At 44.4% G+C, this 21,322-nt stretch overlaps 11 protein-coding genes and 1 non-coding gene across 12 annotated transcripts; 6 read left to right on the plus strand and 6 right to left on the minus strand.

Moving 5' to 3' along the window:
• Positions 1-47: 47 nt before the first annotated feature.
• PUMCH_003493 (uncharacterized protein) lies at positions 48-506 on the plus strand (the record flags this gene model as incomplete). Its single annotated transcript, XM_063022458.1, has 1 exon — positions 48-506. One exon carries the CDS (start codon positions 48-50, stop codon positions 504-506), a length of 459 nt encoding a protein of 152 aa, XP_062878528.1.
• A 386-nt stretch (positions 507-892) lies between these two features.
• PUMCH_003494 (uncharacterized protein) lies at positions 893-2,218 on the plus strand (the record flags this gene model as incomplete). Its single annotated transcript, XM_063022459.1, has 1 exon — positions 893-2,218. The coding sequence occupies one exon, from the start codon at positions 893-895 to the stop codon at positions 2,216-2,218; it is 1,326 nt and encodes a 441-aa protein (XP_062878529.1).
• A 50-nt stretch (positions 2,219-2,268) lies between these two features.
• Positions 2,269-2,796, minus strand: PUMCH_003495 (uncharacterized protein; the record flags this gene model as incomplete). Its single annotated transcript, XM_063022460.1, has 1 exon — positions 2,269-2,796. The coding sequence occupies one exon, from the start codon at positions 2,794-2,796 to the stop codon at positions 2,269-2,271; it is 528 nt and encodes a 175-aa protein (XP_062878530.1).
• Positions 2,797-3,646: 850 nt separating this feature from the next.
• PUMCH_003496 (uncharacterized protein) lies at positions 3,647-4,342 on the plus strand (the record flags this gene model as incomplete). The annotated part of the gene is made up of 1 exon (XM_063022461.1): positions 3,647-4,342. The coding sequence occupies one exon, from the start codon at positions 3,647-3,649 to the stop codon at positions 4,340-4,342; it is 696 nt and encodes a 231-aa protein (XP_062878531.1).
• Positions 4,343-4,731: 389 nt separating this feature from the next.
• On the minus strand, positions 4,732-5,226 carry PUMCH_003497 (uncharacterized protein; the record flags this gene model as incomplete). The annotated part of the gene is made up of 1 exon (XM_063022462.1): positions 4,732-5,226. The coding sequence occupies one exon, from the start codon at positions 5,224-5,226 to the stop codon at positions 4,732-4,734; it is 495 nt and encodes a 164-aa protein (XP_062878532.1).
• Positions 5,227-5,349: 123 nt separating this feature from the next.
• Positions 5,350-5,432, minus strand: PUMCH_003498. The gene has a single exon. It is a non-coding gene; the product is annotated as a tRNA-Tyr (tRNA).
• Positions 5,433-6,932: 1,500 nt separating this feature from the next.
• On the plus strand, positions 6,933-7,601 carry PUMCH_003499 (uncharacterized protein; the record flags this gene model as incomplete). The annotated part of the gene is made up of 1 exon (XM_063022463.1): positions 6,933-7,601. The coding sequence occupies one exon, from the start codon at positions 6,933-6,935 to the stop codon at positions 7,599-7,601; it is 669 nt and encodes a 222-aa protein (XP_062878533.1).
• Positions 7,602-8,900: 1,299 nt separating this feature from the next.
• PUMCH_003500 (uncharacterized protein) lies at positions 8,901-9,530 on the minus strand (the record flags this gene model as incomplete). Its single annotated transcript, XM_063022464.1, has 1 exon — positions 8,901-9,530. One exon carries the CDS (start codon positions 9,528-9,530, stop codon positions 8,901-8,903), a length of 630 nt encoding a protein of 209 aa, XP_062878534.1.
• Positions 9,531-10,154: 624 nt separating this feature from the next.
• PUMCH_003501 (uncharacterized protein) lies at positions 10,155-11,219 on the minus strand (the record flags this gene model as incomplete). Its single annotated transcript, XM_063022465.1, has 1 exon — positions 10,155-11,219. One exon carries the CDS (start codon positions 11,217-11,219, stop codon positions 10,155-10,157), a length of 1,065 nt encoding a protein of 354 aa, XP_062878535.1.
• Positions 11,220-12,127: 908 nt separating this feature from the next.
• On the plus strand, positions 12,128-15,322 carry PUMCH_003502 (uncharacterized protein; the record flags this gene model as incomplete). Its single annotated transcript, XM_063022466.1, has 1 exon — positions 12,128-15,322. The coding sequence occupies one exon, from the start codon at positions 12,128-12,130 to the stop codon at positions 15,320-15,322; it is 3,195 nt and encodes a 1,064-aa protein (XP_062878536.1).
• Positions 15,323-16,248: 926 nt separating this feature from the next.
• On the minus strand, positions 16,249-18,156 carry PUMCH_003503 (uncharacterized protein; the record flags this gene model as incomplete). Its single annotated transcript, XM_063022467.1, has 1 exon — positions 16,249-18,156. One exon carries the CDS (start codon positions 18,154-18,156, stop codon positions 16,249-16,251), a length of 1,908 nt encoding a protein of 635 aa, XP_062878537.1.
• A 1,541-nt stretch (positions 18,157-19,697) lies between these two features.
• On the plus strand, positions 19,698-20,867 carry PUMCH_003504 (uncharacterized protein; the record flags this gene model as incomplete). The annotated part of the gene is made up of 1 exon (XM_063022468.1): positions 19,698-20,867. One exon carries the CDS (start codon positions 19,698-19,700, stop codon positions 20,865-20,867), a length of 1,170 nt encoding a protein of 389 aa, XP_062878538.1.
• Between the last annotated feature and the right edge of the window lie 455 nt (positions 20,868-21,322).

Raw genomic sequence — 21,322 nt, forward strand, 5'->3', positions numbered from 1 at the left:
CACGGACATATCAATTCAAAGCACAAAATTCAATCTCTAGTAGTACAATGTTTGGCCATTCAAATTTACCAGCTCTCGAGGAACTTAACATGGGTATTGCACCCGAACAACTCCAAGTGCTAAAAAATCAGCTCAATCTGGAGCATCCTCCAACACCACAGTCCACTTTCAACTATGCATGGGGCTTGTTGAAATCCGATAAAGTGGTCGCACAGAAAAAGGCGCTTGAGCTCTTCACAACCGTCTACCGAGATGCTCCATCTTTGCGTAGAGAGGCCCTATATTACATGGCATTGGGAAGTGTCAAACTTGGTGAATTCACCAATGCCAGGAAATATTCAGAATCACTCTTAGAAAAGGAACCCGACAACACACAGTTCAAGGCCTTGAAACAGGCAATTGACGATCAGGTCACACAGGATGGACTCATTGGATTGGGCATTGCAGGAGGTGTTTTGGCCGTAGGACTTGGTCTTATGGGCGCTTTGATGAGACGTAAGAAGTAGGAAGAGCTTAGGAACCCAATTCTGCACATCGATTTGCATTCGAGATATGGATCTGGAATGGTGTGTCGATATGGGTAAGCACTCTAGGATTGATGGGATGGACACTCACAATCTCGGATTTCTGATTATCTTAACGATTTTAATTTATGTAACTTAAACCAGCTCTCTCTAATGCTTTCTCAATTCAGATTCGTGTTTGGGCCGCTAGCCAATTTCATTCAAATACATTTACTTTACTTTTTTCCACAACCAACACAATGAACGAGTGATTTTATCCAATAGGCCTTCATTTTTCCAAATGCACCCAGAATATAGCTTACATACAAAAAGATATATCTCCCGTTGAGGTATCTTCCCCAAGCTTTTCACAACCTCTGACTCTTGCAATGCCAGACGGTAGCCAATTGGGCCAACAAATCGCTGATCTCGTCGTCGAAACTTACAACAGCATCCAGAACAAGGCAGCCAAACCCATTGTGAGACTGAATGGCGTTCGCGAATGGACAATATTGGCTGGGCTAGTTGCTATAGAAGATGGATCGTTAACACCTCTTACATTGGCAACAGGCATGAAAGCAATGCCGAATGAAGTTAGAGAATACTCTTCAGGGCTTATAGTTCATGATTTGCATGCAGAAATCCTCTGTCTACGAATGTTTAATCGGCTATTGATGGCAGAGGTAAATAGACTTGAAGAAGAGGAACTGAGACGGAAAACAGGGAAACGGCTAGATTCTGACGGCGAATGTGAATTTTCTCAACTGAAGAAACAGAATTTGGGGAAAATCAGCGACGCATCAGGGAGTACGGAAGAATCTCTTGGAAACAGAAGAGGTTTGGGTGGAGCATCAATTAATTCGTATGGTAATGGGAAAAGCGAGGACGCGGAAATAAAAGATGAAGAAGTATCCGAATCAAAATCCCAGATTGAGACCCTGCTTTTGAAGCGTAATGGTGAAAAGTTTGCTTTGAGGAGTGGTGTCAAACTAGCGCTCTATATTTCGGAGCCGCCCTGTGGAGATGCATCAATGTCTCATATCTCCAATGACGAGAAATCGTGGGAACATAGCAATACGGAGGAAGTGGTCAGAGGAAGAGCCCATTTCAACACTGTTGGCATTGTCAGGACTAAACCGGGTAGGGCAGACAGCAAAGTCAGTTACAGCAAGTCTTGTTCGGATAAGCTATGTGTGAAACAGTACACTGGAATTCTCAATTCCATCAGCAGTCATTTCGTTGAACCCATTTACCTCGACTACTTGGTAATACCAGCACTGAAGTTCCTGGAAATCGACTTCAGAAGGTGCTTTCAGAGCCGTGCCACTGGACCAAAGCCCCCTAGCGCACATTTTATTTCAGCGCTCCCATTCAAAGATGATAAATTCCCTTACAAGAAAGAGAGCGATGCCACAAGTCCGCTGCCCTTGAGCTATGTATTCTGCGCCAAGACAAAAGAAAGCCAGGTGCTTCAGAATGGAGTCAAAAACGGTGCATATGTGAAGAACAAACCACCACGTAAAAATGGAGCTTCTTGTATTTGTCGCCAGAGTTTATGCCAACAAGTGGGAGCCAAGTTGCAACAGTATCAGAATTATGAGGAAGTTAAGACAGCCAATATCGCTCGACAGCAGCTCAAAACTCTTGTGAGATCTCTGCTCGGCTCATGGCCAGAGTCTGCACCCGAAAATTTCGTTCTCGAGCATTCTACGTGATTGTGAGCCAACCCTATGTTCGTCTATATTCAGCCATATGTGCAAACGTGCTACTCGGAATCGGAAGCACTTCCTTCATCCTCACCATCGTCTTCATCATCATTGCCGACAGCAGCAGACACTCCAGCAGCCTCCGCGCCGGCATACTCGGCGTTGTTCAACAACTCCAAAAGCTTAGCATTGTTCACCACGTAACTAACAGGTCTAAGGCCATTGCTATCAAGTACACGAGGATCGCTACCAGCATCCAATAGATTGTCCACTATGAAGTAACCCAATTCCGGTTCCTCGGCGGAATACTTCACCGCAACATGCAATGGGGTCTGATTCTCCCTGTTTTGAGGGTCAATTTCTACACCGGGAACATCAAGCATCAAGTCCAAAACATCCCAATTGCCGAACAGCGTAGCAATATGGAGAGGGCCGTTTCCGGAGACGATTTCCTTCGTGGAATTGATGAGTTGGCCAAACGCCTCCTCGTTGTCCAGCAACTGGGCGCCGATTTCGGCAAAGAGGTCTGTGTTGTTTCTACGGGCACACTCCAAGAGCTGCTCTGCGTGTGACGCACCTTCTGCCATTGTTATGGTTGGTGGAGGAAGAAATGTGTATTGGTGGAGTTGATCTGGGGTAGTAGCGAAATAACGAGTGATAGGGAAGTATTTATAGATTTAGTCAATTCGGATTTCGAGATTTTTTTTGAATATCTAAGGGTAGATTTATTTGGTGAAGTCATTCTGGTTGCAGGATCTTTAAAGAGTCGGATCATTGGATTATGGTCATTCTTTACTTTATACGATTATGATATGGGATAGCAAAGAGACGGAATTTTGATCAATCACAAATGATTTAAGACACATGGAGTCGAATTTTTTCTCTTTTGTTGTTTCTTGATTAGTGCATCCCTAAATCTGCAAAGCTATATGTATCTTGGTTAAGATATCGGGAATCTACTGAAGCAATTGCAGCCATTGATATCTGGCTCTTCGATAATCAATCTCTTCTTTGATCAATCTTTCCGATTTTGAAAATTTCTTTAAAGGCTGGGCGAAGTTTGAGGGATCATCTCTTTTACAATGTTCTAATGGTACGCATTCTTGAAGCCGAAGCCACCAAAGAACGGACTAAAGATTATTACTTATATTAATCAATTCAATCGAATATCCATCAATTACTCATTACGTCTCAAATATCATAAAAGCTGGTGTTTTAGTGCGAGACCCTGTGGTAAATACGAAAATTAATTGTAAGACCAAAGAAATTCCTAAGCTAAACATACGATCTCAATTGGAATTTGCTAATATTAATCTCAGTATCAACTCTTACGAAAGAAACTTCTTTTAAGAAATGATAAGGATACACCCCACATATCTCTTATCTTGCTACCCCATACATCATCCTACCTTCTAATACATCTAACCTCAATCTACCATGGTTAAAGCTATTATTGCACCATCCATTCTCGCATCTGACTTCTCCAAACTCGGCTGTGAATGTCGCCGCATGTATGATCTGGGCGCCGATTGGCTCCATGTCGATGTCATGGATGGAAACTTTGTTCCTAACATTTCCTTAGGTCCACCCATCATCACCAGCTTGCGCAAAGCCATCCCTCGCACAGAAAAGAAACTGTTCTTTGATTGTCACATGATGGTGGCCAACCCAGAGCAGTGGGTCCCAGAAATTGCCAAAGCTGGCGGTGATCAATACACTTTCCACTACGAATCCACCAAAGACGCAAAGGCATTGATTCAATTGATCAAGGAACATGGAATGCGCGCTGCATGTGCAGTGAAACCTGGAACCCCAGCCAGTGTGTTGTTCGAATTGGGCGAGCAGTTGGACATGATTTTGGTGATGACTGTTGAGCCAGGTTTCGGAGGTCAGAAGTTTATGCCCGATATGATGGCCAAAGTCGATGAGTTGAGACGCCGGTTCCCACAATTGGATATCCAGGTTGACGGTGGATTGGGTAGAGAGACTGTCCCTGCGGCAGCTGACGCTGGTGCCAACGTCATTGTGGCAGGTACCTCGTGTTTCACTGCACCAGAGCCCGTGGAATTGATTGACTACATGCGTGATACTGTCAACAACAGCTTGAAGGCTAAGGGTGTCCACACCGAATAGGAGGCTTGGGAGAAAGATAGATAGAAACTAAAAGACTTTGAAAGTTAAGTTCGCAGTGTATGCTTGCAGTGTAGATTAAAATAGACTACCTACTCAAATACTGGATGCAGATGAGAAGAAGAGAAATTAAGGAATATCATTACAGCATAACTCCCGCTCACCATCAGATCCTCATCAAACCTAGAACAGTGTCGATTCGATATGAATCAACAATCACGAATCAACGATTTACAGCACCGTCATAAAATGTACTCGTTCATTATTATACCACTATTACTTGAACAGTAGGGGCCAAGTACCATGCACAAGCCAAAGATAACTCAAAGAATAGAAGAAAGATCAGAAGAAAAAAATGAAACACATCATAATCCCGGAACACATGCACCCATTTAGAAGGCTTGAACACCAAGTGTGGTTCCCTCGCCAGCAACTCCCAAACTCTTCTCCTTAGCAGCCTCTTCGATGGCTCTATAGAGAACCTTCTTGACCTTATCCAAGTTCGTCTCAGGTTTGACCTCCTTTTCTCTCTTAGCGATGGTTTGCACGTCCATCTCCATCCCACTCTCGGCTGCACGCGAAGCCTCTAGTTGGGCCTTTCTTTGAGCAATGTATCTTGCGTTTCTCTCGATCTTTTTAGCCCTCTTCTTAGACAAAATAGACGTGGTGACAGTAGTGCCGGACTGCTCACGGGGAGCACCGGTGTACAAAGCCATTGCTTTAGAGTCGGTTGGTCTTGCGACCGTTTGCAAGTTGTATCTTCCATGCGATGATCTAGTTGGAGCGGCCAATTTGGCTCTGGCGGCTCTCTTTTGGTTGAGACGCTTGGAATGGGCAGCGGCATGGATCTTGCCTTTTGGCTTATTGATCGAGTTTTTTGAAGCCATCGTGGGGTGAAAAAATGCTAGTAGTATCCAAAGATTTGATGTTGTTAGATTTAGTGATGAGGATGTGAGGTGTGCATAGTGACAAGGATGGGGATGAGCATGAAGTACCCGAACAAAAAAAAATCTCCCGGGGGTGAGTCGAACACCCGATCTCAAGATTACAATACATTACAGTCTCGCGCCTTAGCCAGCTTGGCCACCGAGAGGGATCTTGAACTTTGGAGAGAGGGTTAATAATACAATGTTTAGTAGTGATAAATTTTTTAAAGGAGAATATATTAGAATTATATATTAGTCGATGATGAGCACCAAAGTCATCCAACTTGGTATGAGGAAAAATTTTCGTACACGTCGGTAAACTAAGCTCTCCACCAACGATGTGCCTATTGATCTTAAGAATAATTTAAATCGAATGCACCGAAACTTTTGTCATTCTACACCTTGGGGGAATCTCTAGTGTCTTTCACGAGCAACAAGTCTCAAATTAAATTTCGCAGTGAGAAATTGGTAAGAACCACAGAACCACCACAAAAGTACCACCACAAAATCACGCCTATCACACTTTTCAGGTCTTCTGGTGTTATGAGACTGTGGCTTTTCTCATTGTGTCACGTTCAATGCCTCTAACATAGAACACCCCCATGTGTTCTAGACAGGCCCAATGATTACCATCGGATTAATTAAGCAATTCTTCACCTAAAACTATGTCATTCATACAGGGGCAGGAGCGAGGCCCAGAAAAAATATGATTATGTTCTTCTAGACATGCTTCTATGAGGGGGATGGTTCCATAAATGGGCAGAAATTAAACTAATGCGTGAAAACATTTTCTTTACCCCCCATATGGTACGAGCCCCTGCAAGACTTTTGCAACCAATATTTCGTTCCTCAGTCTCCTAACTGTAAACTCATCATCATGGAATAGGTGGGGTTATGCCAATGAACGGCCAACCACTGGTCTTACCATTCTGCAGGGCTGCGTCTTATCAGATTACCGCTTTGGGCAAATTAAACACCAAACCGGCAGACCGTAAACCAGGTGCCCACCTTAAACACGAAAAAACTTGTCAGGAGATGCGGAAGGGCATGTTTTGGCGCGAATTTGCGCTCCATGCCTATGTTTACCGGTGGGCGCATCCAATTATCTAAAGTCTATTTGGATTCATGGCCCACTAATGTCTAAGAATAGAGTGCGAACACCCTCCCCCCTCCTTTGGAATTAGGGCCATCGGGGGAAAAATCGATGTAAGTGGGAGTTGGTGCCAAAAATCAACGGGAAAGGGGGCGTTCAAAAGTCAATTGAGTGGAAAAACTCACATGTAAAACATTCCTGTTTTCCTCTTCCACTTTCGGGCTTCCCTTCATCCGTGCACCTAGGTTTCTTCACAATGGGTATCTACACCATAGAGATCGTAGATCCCACCCGATTTTGTCTGGCAAAATTGATCCAGTTTTACCAACACAAAGATGACTGAATTTACTTTCTCAAACTTGTCAATTCTGTCTGCAAACGGTCCTATCACCGTTTCCTTTTTGGGACTCCTTCTCCCCCGTCCCTCCTGTCCATAGCCACCCCCACATCTCCGATTAGCTACTACTTCGCGGCACTATATAAGGCCCCTGTGATCCCACCTTGGCCTTGGTCGACCCACCCTAATATTTTCGTGTTTGCGTCAATCTTTCCGCCAAAAACAATCAAGTTTACCATGAAGCTCCAATCAATTGCCCTCGTTGCCGCCTCTTTGGTCTCCGTTGCCGCCGCCGATGACCTCGCCAGCATCCTCGCCTCTGCCAACGCTCTTGCATCTTCCATTGATGCTTCCAACGGTGCCTTCTACAGTCTGTACTATGCTGAATTGTCCAGTTTTGCCCAGCAATTCACCACCGGCTACTACGGCGCCATCAACTCGTTCTATCAGAGATCTGATGTTGCCTCTGCTATTTCGGGCTTGGACACCATCACTGCTGATGATGCCTTCAACTCATACTTGCAGAGTTTCAACTCAAAGTACTATACTGAGCTCTCGTCCATCTACTCTCAGTACAGCATTCTGCTTGTTCCTGATCTCACTGATGATGGAAGTGTGACTGCTGCCACTCAAACTGCTTCCCCATCTAATGGCGTTTCTGGATCCGCATCCACTACTGCTGGTTCTGAATCTAAGTCAAAGTCTGACGGTTCTTCTGCTGCCTCTGGTTCTGCTTCCCATTCTGGCTCGCATTCTGGTTCTTCTGCTGCCTCTGCCACCTCTGGCGCTTCTTCCTCTTCTGCTCCAGCTTCCTCATCCTCTTCCAAAGCCGGTGTTGCCGCTCAGACGAAGCCATTGATGGCATTGACTGGACTTTTCGGTGCCCTCTCCGTTCTCTTGTTGTAATTTCTACCCTAAGAGACTTCTAATAAGACGTTACGACATACTAATAATAAAAAGCGAGCTAATTGACTCACATTCTTTGAAGTATCAAATCCCAACAAACTACAATACATGAGAATAAATCAGATAAGTTCGTTCCAATTAACTGTAAAGTCTAGCCAGTCCGACGCGGAGATATAAATGACTCACGACGCCTCAAATCAAGTACCTAGATTCACGAACCACCGTGAATCAAGGGCCGATCGGCTTTCTCCACCATTATATTAACGCGAGCCACGTGATTTTTTCACCACATTCTCCAATATTGCAGGCGTTTTGACGCGTTGTTCGCCAAAGCCGTTCCACGTTGGGTAACAAAGGTCGTAAACTGGCGCCAAACCTGCATAGTGTACGCAGCCCTGGTCAAAGTTCCACCCAAAGCGGAATGAGCTCCACCACCGCCCAAATCCAATTAATTAAGCCACACAATAGGGGGCCACTCTCCGGGAGACTGCTATAAAAGGGCCCTTGATCGCCCCCTCTCTGTTCTTTTTTCTTCCTTTTCTCCTCACTAAATCCCTCGGTATGCAATTCTCTACTCTCTTCGCTTCTGTCGCTTTGATCTCTGTCGCTGCTGCTGCTTCTGGCTCTTCCGCTGCTTCTGGCTCTTCTGCTGCCAGTGCTGTTTCTAAGGCCTCTAGCGCTGCTTCCAGTGCTGCCTCTAAGGCTTCCAGCGCTGCTACCAGTGCTGCCTCTAGTGCTGCTTCTAAGGCTTCCGGCGCTGCTTCTAGCGCCGCTTCCAGTGCTGCTTCTAAGGCTTCTAGTGCTGCTACCAGTGGATCTGGTTCCAGCTCTAGCTCCAAGGCTGCTGGTTCCAAGCCAGTTGTCCTTGGAGGTGCCGTTGTTGGTGCTGCCATTCTTTTGTTGTAAAGATAGACCTGAACGGTTGAACCGGAATGTTCATAATGTATATGTTTAAATAGACAGTCTTTCCTCCTGAAATTTGTAACGTTGATATTTTACCTGAGACAAGTAATTCCTTGTTCTTTTTTTCGCTCTTACCCTAAGCGATTTCATTGTAAAATGAATTGATCCGGGCAATGATCTGCATGTTCGACATATACGACGTACCACTGAAATTACGGACCGTTCATGAGCAATAAAAGTCAGAAAATCATTCCTATCCGAGAGATGACTCAATCTGATAGTACTCGAAACGGTTCTCAGCAAGGTTCATTTATAATTAAGCGCCTAAGGAATTATTTATGGTTCCTTATTTTACACCATTTCAAAATGCAATGATCCATAGAAGGAGCAGGAGCTCTAATCGAGTTCGTTTAAAAAGTTCGGATTATTGGCCAATTTCGCCTTGAATTTCAGCCACCACGTATCAAATTGCTTCATTGGAACCTTACCCTGAGCATCCACAAAGCTACCCAAGTAATTGTACGCGTGCATCACGATCTTGTTGGCCAAAGCAGCAATATCCAGCGGTGCCAGGGGTGCGGGCACGGCGGGCGAAGCAGACGCAGGCGTAGGCATGATCGTTCGTTGTTTCAGCTTCTCCTGCTCCAAAAGCGCCTGCGCTTGTGCTGTGGGTTCAATTGAAATACCGACGTTGAGAACCAGACCCTCGCCAATTTCTCCATCGTTCATCAAATCATCTTCGTCCATGTGGTTGGAAATTGGGGGAGCCCCAGTGTTCAATTTGAAGATTGCCGATGGCTTGAGTGGACTTAGGCCTCCCAATAACTTAAACTCCGCCAGATTGGGCAATTGGAAGTACACAAGCGCGGTGAAGTTCGGATCGGTGAAGTCCGTTTGGGGCAATAAGAATATGGCCATGTGGTTTACTTTGGCGGCGTTGGGAATGGCTATGACGAATTTGGTGGGCTCCACCTGTTGCGCTAATTGGATTGGTCTTCCTGAGCAAACTGCGCCGAACATTGCCATATTTTGAATTTCAATTGTGAATCCTTGGAGTGAATGTTTTAGTAATTAAGTTCTGATTTGGGGGTGACAGCGTATTTGTGGGGAATATTCCTCTTCTTGTACCCTTCAAGTGGTTTCTAGAATGTACATGAGAGTGCTGTTACCCGGCGCGGGGGTGTGTAGTCCCATTCATAAAAGATGGAAATTCTCAGTTACATGATTCTGTGTGACTTCTGAGATGTCAGAAACTCACACAAAATGAGAAAATAAATTCAGAAATGAAGCTGACTTTGGCATTCTCCAAATTTTGTTCTCCTTCTCTATTTATCTTCTCAGTTGACTTCACTATTTCCTAGATCACTGGGTTCAATGTGAAAATCTCTTTCTTACACGTCTTGTGAAGACTCAGCAAAGGATTGGTGCATCTGCACAAGACATCCGGATAATAGAAAAAGACCTGCCGGCCTCGGCCCATGGCTTGTCTCGATACTACTTGTCCCAGATAAACGAACGCTGGACATATTTTCCATCTTTGTGCAAAGCATAGATGAATATGGGAAAGAAGCATCGTTACATTCTTATTATCTTTGCCCTCGTAGAATAGTAGAATTGGAAATCCAGCATGTCATTACATTGTCTAGATTCCTACGACTGATTTTCGGTGATGATCCAAGTCGTGGCTAATCCACATGCCATGGCAACGACTTTGTTGTTGCCTCCCTCGTAGAGCTTTGAAATCTTGAAATCGTCATGGTTGGGTCCACAATTGCCGTGCTCTCCCCAGCCCCATGCGTAAACAGTGTTGTCTTTCGCTAGAAGAACTCCGTGTTCGCTTCCGACCTCAAAGTCTTCTACGTCGCCAGTAAATTGGTCATGTTGGAAGACTTGTCCATGTAGGTTCTTTCCGAATCCGTAAAGTTGACTATATGCGAGAACATGGGCTGACGACCATCCGCATTGGAACTTGATGCCGGAAGTAGCTGGAGATATTAATAGTCCGTTCATCGGAGTTGCAATATCTTCATCATTACACTCAGTTATAGTTGTAGCACCCTCTTCACGTATGAGAAGCGTGCGTTCTCTGCCAACTTTACAATCAATTACAGGCGCATATGAAAGAACAGTGGGCTCCCACAACCCCATGGGTGGTTTTGGTTTCCCCTGAGAGTTGAGAACTGTAGGAACATTTCCAAGCTGGCCCTTTCTGCAAGTTCCCCAACCCAATAGAGATCCATTGTGCAATTGCACTACTACATGAGACATCGATGCCTGGATCTTGCAGACTCCTGAACCGAGTTTTGAACCAAACTCAATTTTCGTGGGCTCAGTAGCAACTCTTACACCTTCTCCCAAACCCAATTCACCCTTCGGGCCATGTCCACATGAATAGAAATGGCCCTCATTGGATTTGAGAATCGAGAACTCCCATCCAGCAGCGATATCCGTCCATGTACCAGGAATTTCGCAAAATGTTTGAAGGATTTTAGCCCCCGCTATTCCACATTGTCCAAACTCATTTGATCCACTTGCAAACACCTTCCCGTTGGGAAATAGTACTAGAGTGTGAGAGGCACCAAAGGCGAACGCTTTCGGCTTTTCGTGAGCAACAAACGGCAAATCGACCAATTGTAGCTCGCAATGGTCATCATCGTTTCCAAGTCCTAATTGATACAGACCATTTGACCCACACACCAAGAGATTGTAGGGCATTGAAGCGGTAATCTGGGGAAATACCAGTTTGGGAAGATAAGAAGGTGGACAAACTTGACCCAAACCTTGAGTCTCAAAATTCAAGGCTTCTCTACAATTGGAGAGGTAAAAACTCAAATGTAGAAAAAAAAAGATTGCAGCACCACAATTTCACACATGGTCTCCCACTGCATTACTCAGTGTGGCTCTAAGTGGCTTGACTAACGTGGATCGGACGGGAAACAGTATTTTCCACTTGATATGGCCGCAACCGAAAGATGATTATTTGAAACAACATAAACATATTTGAGATGGAGAGCCTGTAGCTTTTTCAAGGAACTAGATTCTTCAAAAAGATTCTTTAATATTTCGAGCGCAGTGTCAGCTTAGAAAAATGTGGACGGGTTAAGCGGAATTGAGACAAAGAACTGGACAGTAAACACTCTAGAAATTGTGATACATGTCAATAGGTTTTCAATATCTCAATTTCAATTTCAATCCATTCAATCTAATATCAATCCAATTCCAGTTTGATTCTTTTTAAGCGCACACCACTTCGTGATTTCGATTCAATGCTTCTACGATACGATCGATTCTCCAACACGAACCACTAATAGTTTTCCAATTTCGAGGCATGTCATAGAATCTCGCAAATTAGAAATCAGCTCTTCATGGCCAATTCCTCAAGACCGCCTTGATCTATCCTCGTTGATCTATGACATTCGCTTAGCCCTACTGAACTATAACTCATTCACTCAAACATAAACAGCACCAAGAAAAAAAAAGATGAGTGAAGAAGTTTACCGAGAAAAAACTTCGTCGAATTTTCAAAGTTCTTTTTCCGAAACCCGCTGAGTCCGCTACTAACCTCATCTTATACATCCATCACTCTCATCTAGACCACTTCATCTACAAGTTTCTCGGGCATAATGACGCAACAGACGCCACAGAAGAACGTCGATGTGCTCCAGGTGCCTAGTTCTTCGCCAATCACTGACCAATCACGCGCAGAAGCTGCCGCCAGGAACAAAGATGCTATTAAGAAGAGGTTCCACGACCATGTTCACTGGCCCGTGCTTAGGAAGCGATTCTACTACTTGGATGAAGCCGATCTTTTTAAAGGGATGGTGAAAGGAAAGGGAAATTTGCGAGACATCTCTCTGTGGCTCGCAGAGAACGTTGATCTCAAGGAAAAACTTCGTGAGCACGATGCTAAGCAACAGGAGTTGAGGTTGCAGCAGAGACAGGAGAATACAAACGGCGCGACCTGGTTTGGAGAACGTGCATCGCTATCAAACACGGATCTTTCTAGACTGACTGGATCGGAAACGCCGCTGGTGACCCTGGCTGTTTCAGCGGTCTCTACCTCAGCCGAGGTTTCTCCCGCTCCCATAAGCCCTCAACCACAAAATTACGATGACGAGGATGCATCGCCCATCAAGAAGCCTGGAAAAGCGCGTCAAAAACGACCTCTTCCTTCTGTAGACGCGCTGGCCTCTGCTGCCCCAGATACAAAAATTCATCTTCACAAACCCAAGTTGTCCATCTTGGAGAAATACCGAAGCCGACAACAGCCACGCATAGATCAATTCCAAAAACAGGATGATTCGAAGAAGCGCCGTTTGGTGCGGGCCGATATGGCTGAAACTCCTCCCTCGGGATCTGTTAGTCCCTCTGTTCTGTCATCTGTATCAAATCTTCATATATCCAACCAACCCGGTGCTCTTACTGCGGCTTTTGGATACACAGGCGATGATATCCCTCGTCTCAAATCCATTTCTCTGGCGCCCATCGAGGTGGATGAGCTAGAGCTCTTGGAAGAGAAGATCAAAAACAATCGTAAAAACAAATCGACCTCCCGTGGATATGACAGCGATGCTGACCTTGAGGAAGAGGTCTATAGTGATGACATGTCTGGTGAAGACGATTTTGATAATAAATTCGGTGGCTTGACATCCATTGACGATCAAATCCTTGAATTTTTGAACCAAGCATCTGCAGAAGACATTATAGAGATCTGCAATGCTCCTCCAAAGGCTGCCGAATTATTGATTCTGCAACGTCCATACGAAAGCATCCACCAGATCGCTAATGATACTCTAGAAGATGCGCTTCCAGAGGCATCCACGAAGAGGAAGTACAAAAAGAAGGCTCTTGGTCTCAAAATTATCGAGAGCGCTGAATACAGCTTGAAGGGATACAAAGCTGTTGACTCTTTAGTGAAGAAGTGCTCAGAATATGGAAACCTTATCTCTAAACAAATGGAAAGATGGGGTGTGAAGGTAACTGGCGAGGGCGAGCTAAACATGGTAGATATCGAGATTAAAGATGAAGCTGATAAGAGTGAATTGTCGTCAAAAAGCAATGGTGCAGAGGTCCCTGAAGATGAAGAAGAGGACGACGACATTGTCGCTTCTTCAGCATCCAAAAGAAGCATCCCGTACATCAAGCACAAGCCAACACTTCTTGCGCCTGAGGTGGAGTTGAAGAGCTACCAGCAAGTTGGTCTTAATTGGCTCCACCTATTGTATCACCACAAATTGTCTTGCATTTTAGCGGACGAGATGGGTCTTGGAAAGACCTGTCAGGTCATCACTTTCATGGCCCACTTAAAGGCTGTATCTGAAGGCAGTGGACCACACCTAGTTGTGGTGCCTGCATCAACGCTTGAGAACTGGCTCAGAGAATTTCATAAATTCTGTCCGACATTGGAGGTTCAAGCATACTATGGGTCTCAACGGGAGAGAGAAGATTTACGCCATGAACTTGGCGATACACACTTCGATGTGTTAGTAACAACATACAATTTGGCTTCGGGTTCAGCTCCTGATTTCAAGTTCTTGAAGAGCCAAAACTTCGATATGGTGGTTTATGACGAGGGGCATTTGCTCAAAAACTCCAGTAGTGAGCGCTACAATAAGTTGATGCGTCTCAAAGCTCAATTCAGATTGTTATTAACAGGTACCCCCCTTCAAAACAATTTGAAAGAGCTTGTGTCGCTTTTGGCATTCATGCTTCCTGGACTATTTGTTGAGAAAAGAGATGATCTTCAGGCTCTTTTCAACAAAAAAGCGAGCGTTGACGGTACTGACGACTATAACCCTCTTCTCTCCCAGCAAGCCATTAATAAGGCTAAGACCATGATGACACCGTTTGTGTTGAGAAGAAAGAAGATCCAAGTGCTCAAGTATTTGCCTGGCAAGACGCACGAAGTGATCAAGTGTGAAATGACACCAACACAACGCCAAATTTATGACTCTCATATTTCTCGAGGTAAAGAAACTCGTCTCGAGAGGGAACGCAGGAAGACCTTGACTGGAAAGGAAGCAGATGCTGCGCGTTTGGCTCCGATTGCGTCGACTTCCAACGTTATGATGGCTCTTCGTAAGGCTTCCATGCATCCTCTCTTGTTCAGAACATGTTACACGGATGAGAAATTAAAGGAAATGTCCAAGAAGATTATGCGCGAGCCTGAGTATGTGTCTGCAAATGTCGACTACATTTTCGAAGACATGCAAGTCATGAGTGATTATGAGCTCAATGGACTTTGTGATAAGTTTCCAAAAACCATGTCAGAATATGTTCTCCCACAGGAGAAATGGTTTGACAGTGGTAAGACAAAGAAGATGTTGGAAGTTATTAAACAAGTTATTGAGAAAAAAGAAAAGGTGTTGGTCTTCTCCCTTTTCACCCAAATGCTCGACATTCTCGAGCGTGTGTTGAGTTTTGCGAGTATCACCTTTGTTCGTCTCGATGGCCAAACAAGTGTTGAAACCAGACAAGATATCATCGACAGGTTCTACGAAGACAAAACAATTCCTGTTTTTCTCCTTTCGACTAAGGCCGGTGGATTTGGAATTAACTTGGTCGCTGCCAACAATGTTATAATATTCGATCAGTCGTTCAATCCCCATGACGACAAACAAGCTGAAGATAGAGCCCATCGTGTGGGTCAAACTAATGAGGTTTACGTGACAAAATTAATTTCAGAACGCACCATCGACGAAAATATCTTGATGTTGGCGGACAATAAGTTGCAACTTGACCACAGCATTAGCAACGAGGCAGACTCCAAATTCGAAGAAAAGGCAGTATCGATGTTTGAGAGTATTCTCTTCAAATGATCACCCTCTTCCCCAGGATGAAAACATTCTTTTCCATTGTATTTCTTTTGCAGCCAAATTGAGATGTACGGGTGCGATCATCCATCTCGGATTTGGGGTGTGGAAATTTCCAGGGTCCGAACATTAGCAACTACCACAACCATGTTTACAAAAGCATTTACCAGAGTCATTCCGCGCAATGCTCAATACTTCAAGAGTCCACAGAGCATCGTTTCGTGGCGCTCATTATTCATTCAAACCGCAGACACACCCAACGAAAATGCAATCAAGTTTCTTCCTTCCATGCCGATTCTCAAGGAAACAGAAACGAGAGAGTTTCTTTCTGGCAGAGAGGCTGCTTGTAGTCCTTTGGCCATGAAGATTTTCGGTGTGGATGGTGTCAAATCTATAATGTTGGGCTCTAATTTCATCACCGTTGAGAAAGCAGGAGAACTGTTCGAATGGGCGCTTTTAAAGCCTGAAATTTTCTCAATTATCACTGAATGTTTAACTAATGGTACTCCGATCATTACTGACTCGGAGCTCTCCAATGGAATGGATTTCAATGAGGACGATGATGAAGTGGTATCAATGATTAAAGAATTGATCTTCACCCGAATCAGACCAGCAATTCAAGACGATGGTGGAGACATTGAATTCGTGAACTTTGAAGAGACTGAAGGAATTGTTTATTTGAGACTTAAAGGTGCATGCCGGTCGTGTGACTCTTCGTCTGTGACGTTGAAGAACGGAATTGAGAGCATGTTGAAGTACTACATTGAAGAGGTCAACGAGGTCAGGCCAGTAGATGAACCCACTGAGGAAGAATCAGTTGCTGCCGAGTTTGAAGCTGCTACAATTTCTCCTTCCGCCAGAGGTGCACTGGATGATGCGCCTCCTACATTATAGACACTACAAGAGAGAAGAAAAATGAAATGCATTATTGTCTAAGCAGAACCGTTGCGGCGTTTCTCGGCACTGCTGATCTTTTTGTTGGGTTGAAGAACTGCCTCACTGTCGGTCTCGTGTTCCTCTTGAGTTCCAAAATACAAGGGACTTCCCTCCATAGGCATCGGCGGTGAATATGGATAGAACTGCATCATGTAGGCATATGGCGGCGGAAATGCCCCATTCATACCTGGTGGCATGGGCGATGCACCCATGTGGCTCCGTGGGGATGACAGCGGCGAACCTGTTGGCGGCTGCCCTTGCATTCCCTCCATGCCATAGCCAGGAATATGTAAATAATAGGGATTAAATATAAATGGATCATAAGGAGGATACATGTACGCTTGTATAGGCTCGGGCCCCATTAGAGCGTAGCTCGAGTATTCGTTACTGTGAATGGCTGGTAAACTGGCTCTTTTCATCATTGGTCGAACCAGATTGTTAATGAAAGCGTCACCCGCAAGCTCTTTCGTTAATCCACTCTTATTCTGAATGTATTTGGAAGAACTCCAAGAGTTATTTTTCTTTTGTATTGCAAAAGAGGTTTGTATTAATATTGGTGGTGAGCCAGGGTAATAGATCTCACGGTCGTTAGTCATAATGATGGCTCTGAGTGCCATTTTGAATTCCTTATAAAACACAAAACCGATTTTTCCAACGGTCTCGGTGTGTTTCTTGGTGTAGAATTGGGGCTTGATGATTTTCGCAGAATTGATTCCGTCACAACCAAATTGATTCCAGAATTGATTCCAGAGGTCGTCATCGTTTTGAAAAAGAACTGGGAGATTATTGACGTAGACATTTGTCTCTTGGTAATTGTTTGATTTCAAAAAGCGATTGTAAATATTGCTTGTAATCTCGGAATCTTTTTCGTCTCGGATTACTAGGTCTGTGGAATCTGCCTCGCCAAGGGTGATGAAGTTGAAGGCTATGCTCTTGGATAATTGGTGGCCATGTTTTTTTTGAACAATAGATAATTTGATTCTGGGTTGGCTTGCATCTGTCTCATCTTTGTCCTTTACAGCGAACATTTCAGACGGGTCTTTAATCGAATCTGGACTAAACTCCAAAAGCTCTTTAAAGGTTAAGTCACCAAGATAATAGAGACATTCAAGAACTTTTGCTTTCCCAGGAGATGTATGAGAAAAGCCCACAAAAGCTGTTTTTTCTACTCCGAAGTCTGACTCGTTGTGCCGTTTGATAGGAAAGCAGAGAGAGTCGACAGTGCCGAAAAGCTCGAACTTAGAAACGATAGTTTTTATCTCTTCCAAGGTGAGCAGAGCCGGAAAGACTTCTTCGGCATTCTCTAGGGCGATTGCATCCAAGCCTGGCGCCGTACTTTGGCTCAGCGGAAGGAATTTTGGCAGGCTTTCTGATTCGCACTTTTCAAATACTAGGGCCTCTTTTGGATCATCGCAGAATCCAATGATGTCTCTTTTGTCTCGAAGAGCCTCCACGTCCAAGAAATTGTTGAAGCGGAGATGTACAGAATGAGAGGATTCGTCTGTAAAGTCTGCTTCGAGAAGAGACAGGTATGGACAAAATGAATTGAGGGCAATGGTTAACTTTTCCAACGAGGCACTTCGGGATATATTTGTGGCTAGAATCACCGCTGGGTTTTCGTCGACGTCCGTGTAGTCAGCCAGGAACTCCCATTCGTGTTCGGAAAGATATCGCAAAAGCGTCTCTGTCTTGTCGCGCTGATTTACCCTGATTTCAATTTCAGACGGTCCTACTTCCCAAAAACATACGTTTTTGCTCAAGAAGTTCTTTAAGGCAAAGATTTGAGTTTCCTGCGCAGGCTGGGTATCGACAATGATCTTCACTGGGAAACTCTGTTTTGTTTCCAAGATCATGCGACTCAAGGTCTTCACAAACACTTTCCGGTCTTCTGTTGAAGAAAACATTGGTGATGTGGTATCAATTAGCGGAAATAGGCAATGGCAAGAGTTCTTTGAGTAGATTCTGTATTCAGACTATGACGTAGGAGAAATAGTAGTTGAAAAACGAAGGATATTTGTTTCAGCAGCAGAATTGCCCAGTTTATGATTCACGGCCCGGCAATTTGGCCATTGGTATCTCCACACCCAAGTGGTCTCTGATGCGGAGCTAGCCTGTGATAGACGAAAAGAGAAGCGAGCAGAACGGTGTTGTTAGGCGCCAAGAATAGAATTAAAAAACAGAACGAGCCAAACCTTGAGTAATAAAGGCAATATTCGTCTAATAAAATTTCGAAAATTAGACCGTTGAGTCCTTTCGATAACCTTTTGTTTCAGATTCACAGACTGCATCAATCTTCACACTGGCTGCAAAAATACTGCAGACAGACATCTTCCGCTCGGATCCTATTATCACACTCAAACCCACTATCCAACTACCCAGATTACAACAGGAAAGTGGCAGTCGTTGTCGCGTGTGACAGAGTACATCATTAGCAGCCCTGTCTTTTGTGAATTTAGAATAGAACGCCTTCGCTGATCCTGCAGGAACAAGAGCTATAGAACACCAGAATACCCAAATCCAATGAAGCTATCAACGGTTTCCGTAGGTTGTGCTGACTATGATTTAGCTGTGCATCCGTCAAATAACAGCAAATCGCCTATTTTTGTCCATGTCAACCAACAGGGAAATACTGCCTTAGGTGCATACGTATATACTATCGGAAAGCCAGACAGAACGCCGAACTCGAGTGGAAGTATAAGAAACCCTAAATTGGCCACTTATTCCAGCGTTATTCAGGGTGACGGTGGTGGCTTACAGGATTTAGCGACCAACCTCGGCCGTGTTTTGGTGAAGAAGTTTGGGTGTCCCACTTATGTGTCTATCAGTGGAGGAGTGTCCCTCACAGACTATGGGTTGTTGTCGCGAGAAGTTGTAGAGGCTTGTGAGACTGTTAATGCTTGAGGTATTTCACGAGGAAACAATGAAGATAACTCTTACAAGTTGGAGGCCTCAAGGAACGAACCCATCGAGTCGAGCTTTCCAGCTTGGGATTCCCCCAATGGGTATAGGAAACGGCAGTTACACAAACAAATTAAATTTCCCTCAACTTTATCTATCAGTTCATAAGTGACTCTAAAGATCTGTGAACTTCAAGTGTTCGAGGTTTGGAAGACTAGATGGTCCAAATGAGGGCGACTCGAAGCAATCAAGAATTATTTTTTGTCGAAAATAATTCACATGCCCCTGATTTTGAAAGAAGTCATTTAATGATTATCTTTCCCGAATCAAATATAGCCGTTCTGGCACTGATAGAAATGAAAGAGATACCATTGACAACCTCAAGCACAATATTAAAAGACGAATAGCATGAAATCGAAATATTTCAATTATCTAATTTAATTTCAAGTTTCAAAAAAAAAAAAAACCTCATCTGCCCCGCATCCATTATCAGTGGGTGCGATACTCATCTCATCGCGAAATATATAGGCATCTCATCGCTACCACAATGGCTAAATCTAAACAAAGCAGAAAAGGCAAGAAGGCTTGGGTCAAGAATGTCGACGTTGATGACGTTGACCAGGCTTTGGATGCCAAGAGAGAAAGAGAAATTCTCTTGGGCGCCGACGAGGACTTCGTGATTGATACCCAAGGAGACTCAAGAAACAAGAAACAGAAAGTTCTTCGCACCACAGAAATCCTTCGAAACAAGTCCAAGGTGCCTGCGCTAGGTGAGAGAATCCAAAAGAAACCTTTGCTGAAAAAGAGAACCAATGAATTGATGACGTTGGCTGGAAGACAGTTATCAGGAAACAAGTTTAAGGCCACTGTTAACAGAGAAGGTATTTTACGTGCATCATCTGAAGACTTGTGGACAGAGGACATTTCGGCCGAGCCGCAAGTTCCCGTAGTTTCGCAATCGCAGCCCAGCATCTCAAATACACCTGCCACTAGAGCACCCAAAACACTTCTGCAGAAACCGTTGGCGCTTACAAACCCTACAGCTAGAGACCTTAAAGAGTTCGAGGATGGTGGAAAATCGTATAATCCTGCTTTGGAAGACTGGAAGAGCCTCATTGAGCACGAGTTCGGCAACGAATCTACAGAAGAACTTAAGCGCCAGAAGATGGAGGAGCACAAGGAGCGGATCAGATACTTGATTGAGACACTTGAAGACAACGAGGTTCAGGATTTGGATGAATCTGTGGAAGACACAGAGCCTGTCGTCGAGAATGAAGAGGACAAGTACAGATTGTCTATAAATCCACGTACAGAGATCAAAACCAAAACGAAAACACAGAGAAACAAAGAGGAGCGCCACAAAAAAAGGACCGAATTGCAAGGCAAAATTCGTGACTTGAAGGCCAAGCTTTCTGAGATAGAAAATCTCCAACAGATTCAGGAAGAGGTGGAACAGAAACTCAATGAAGACAAGCCACAGCGCGTGAAGACGTACACTCGCCACGGTAAGCACGACGTAACATTCGCGCCCATTGAAGTTAAGCTTTCGGACGAATTGACTGGAAACTTGCGTTCATTGAAACCCGAAGGAAACTTGTTGTACGATACGATGCACAAGTTGGAGATGGGAGGTAAGGTTGAGCTGCGCGTTCCACACATCAGAAAGAAGAGATTCAGACCGCGGATTGTGGAGAAGCGTTCCTACAGAGATTTGTGAAGAAGCTCGGGGTCTACAGAGAATAGTAATGGATAATGGATCAGCTATAGGAAAGATGAGGATGATGTAGGTTTATAAATATATTCAGTTCTTTTACTCGTGTCTTTTGGTCGTTTCGAGGAACCGTTTCCCCATGAGGTCAGTACGTAGGAGGCCAGAACAAGCTCTGAGTGGTCAAAACTCTACAATATAGATCAATCTTGTGATAGAAGTTCGATTGAAAGGAACTAAGAATTACTGCGCGCCCTTCCACTGACTCGCATGTTCCCTATGATTAGGTATTTTTAATTCACGGTATGTGGTCTACACTGCATCCTCGATGTAATCCATTCTCCGCCGCAAGATCCAAACGTCTTTGGCAGAAGAACAGCCTGTATTGAATATTGAATATCTAACTGAAATCCCAGGTGCCGGTAGCGTAACCTCTGTACAATCTCTCTCTGAATGAGAAGAAC

Source organism: Australozyma saopauloensis, chromosome 4, assembly GCF_035610405.1.
Source record: "Australozyma saopauloensis chromosome 4, complete sequence".
In the NCBI taxonomy this organism is placed as follows: domain Eukaryota; kingdom Fungi; phylum Ascomycota; class Pichiomycetes; order Serinales; family Metschnikowiaceae; genus Australozyma; species Australozyma saopauloensis.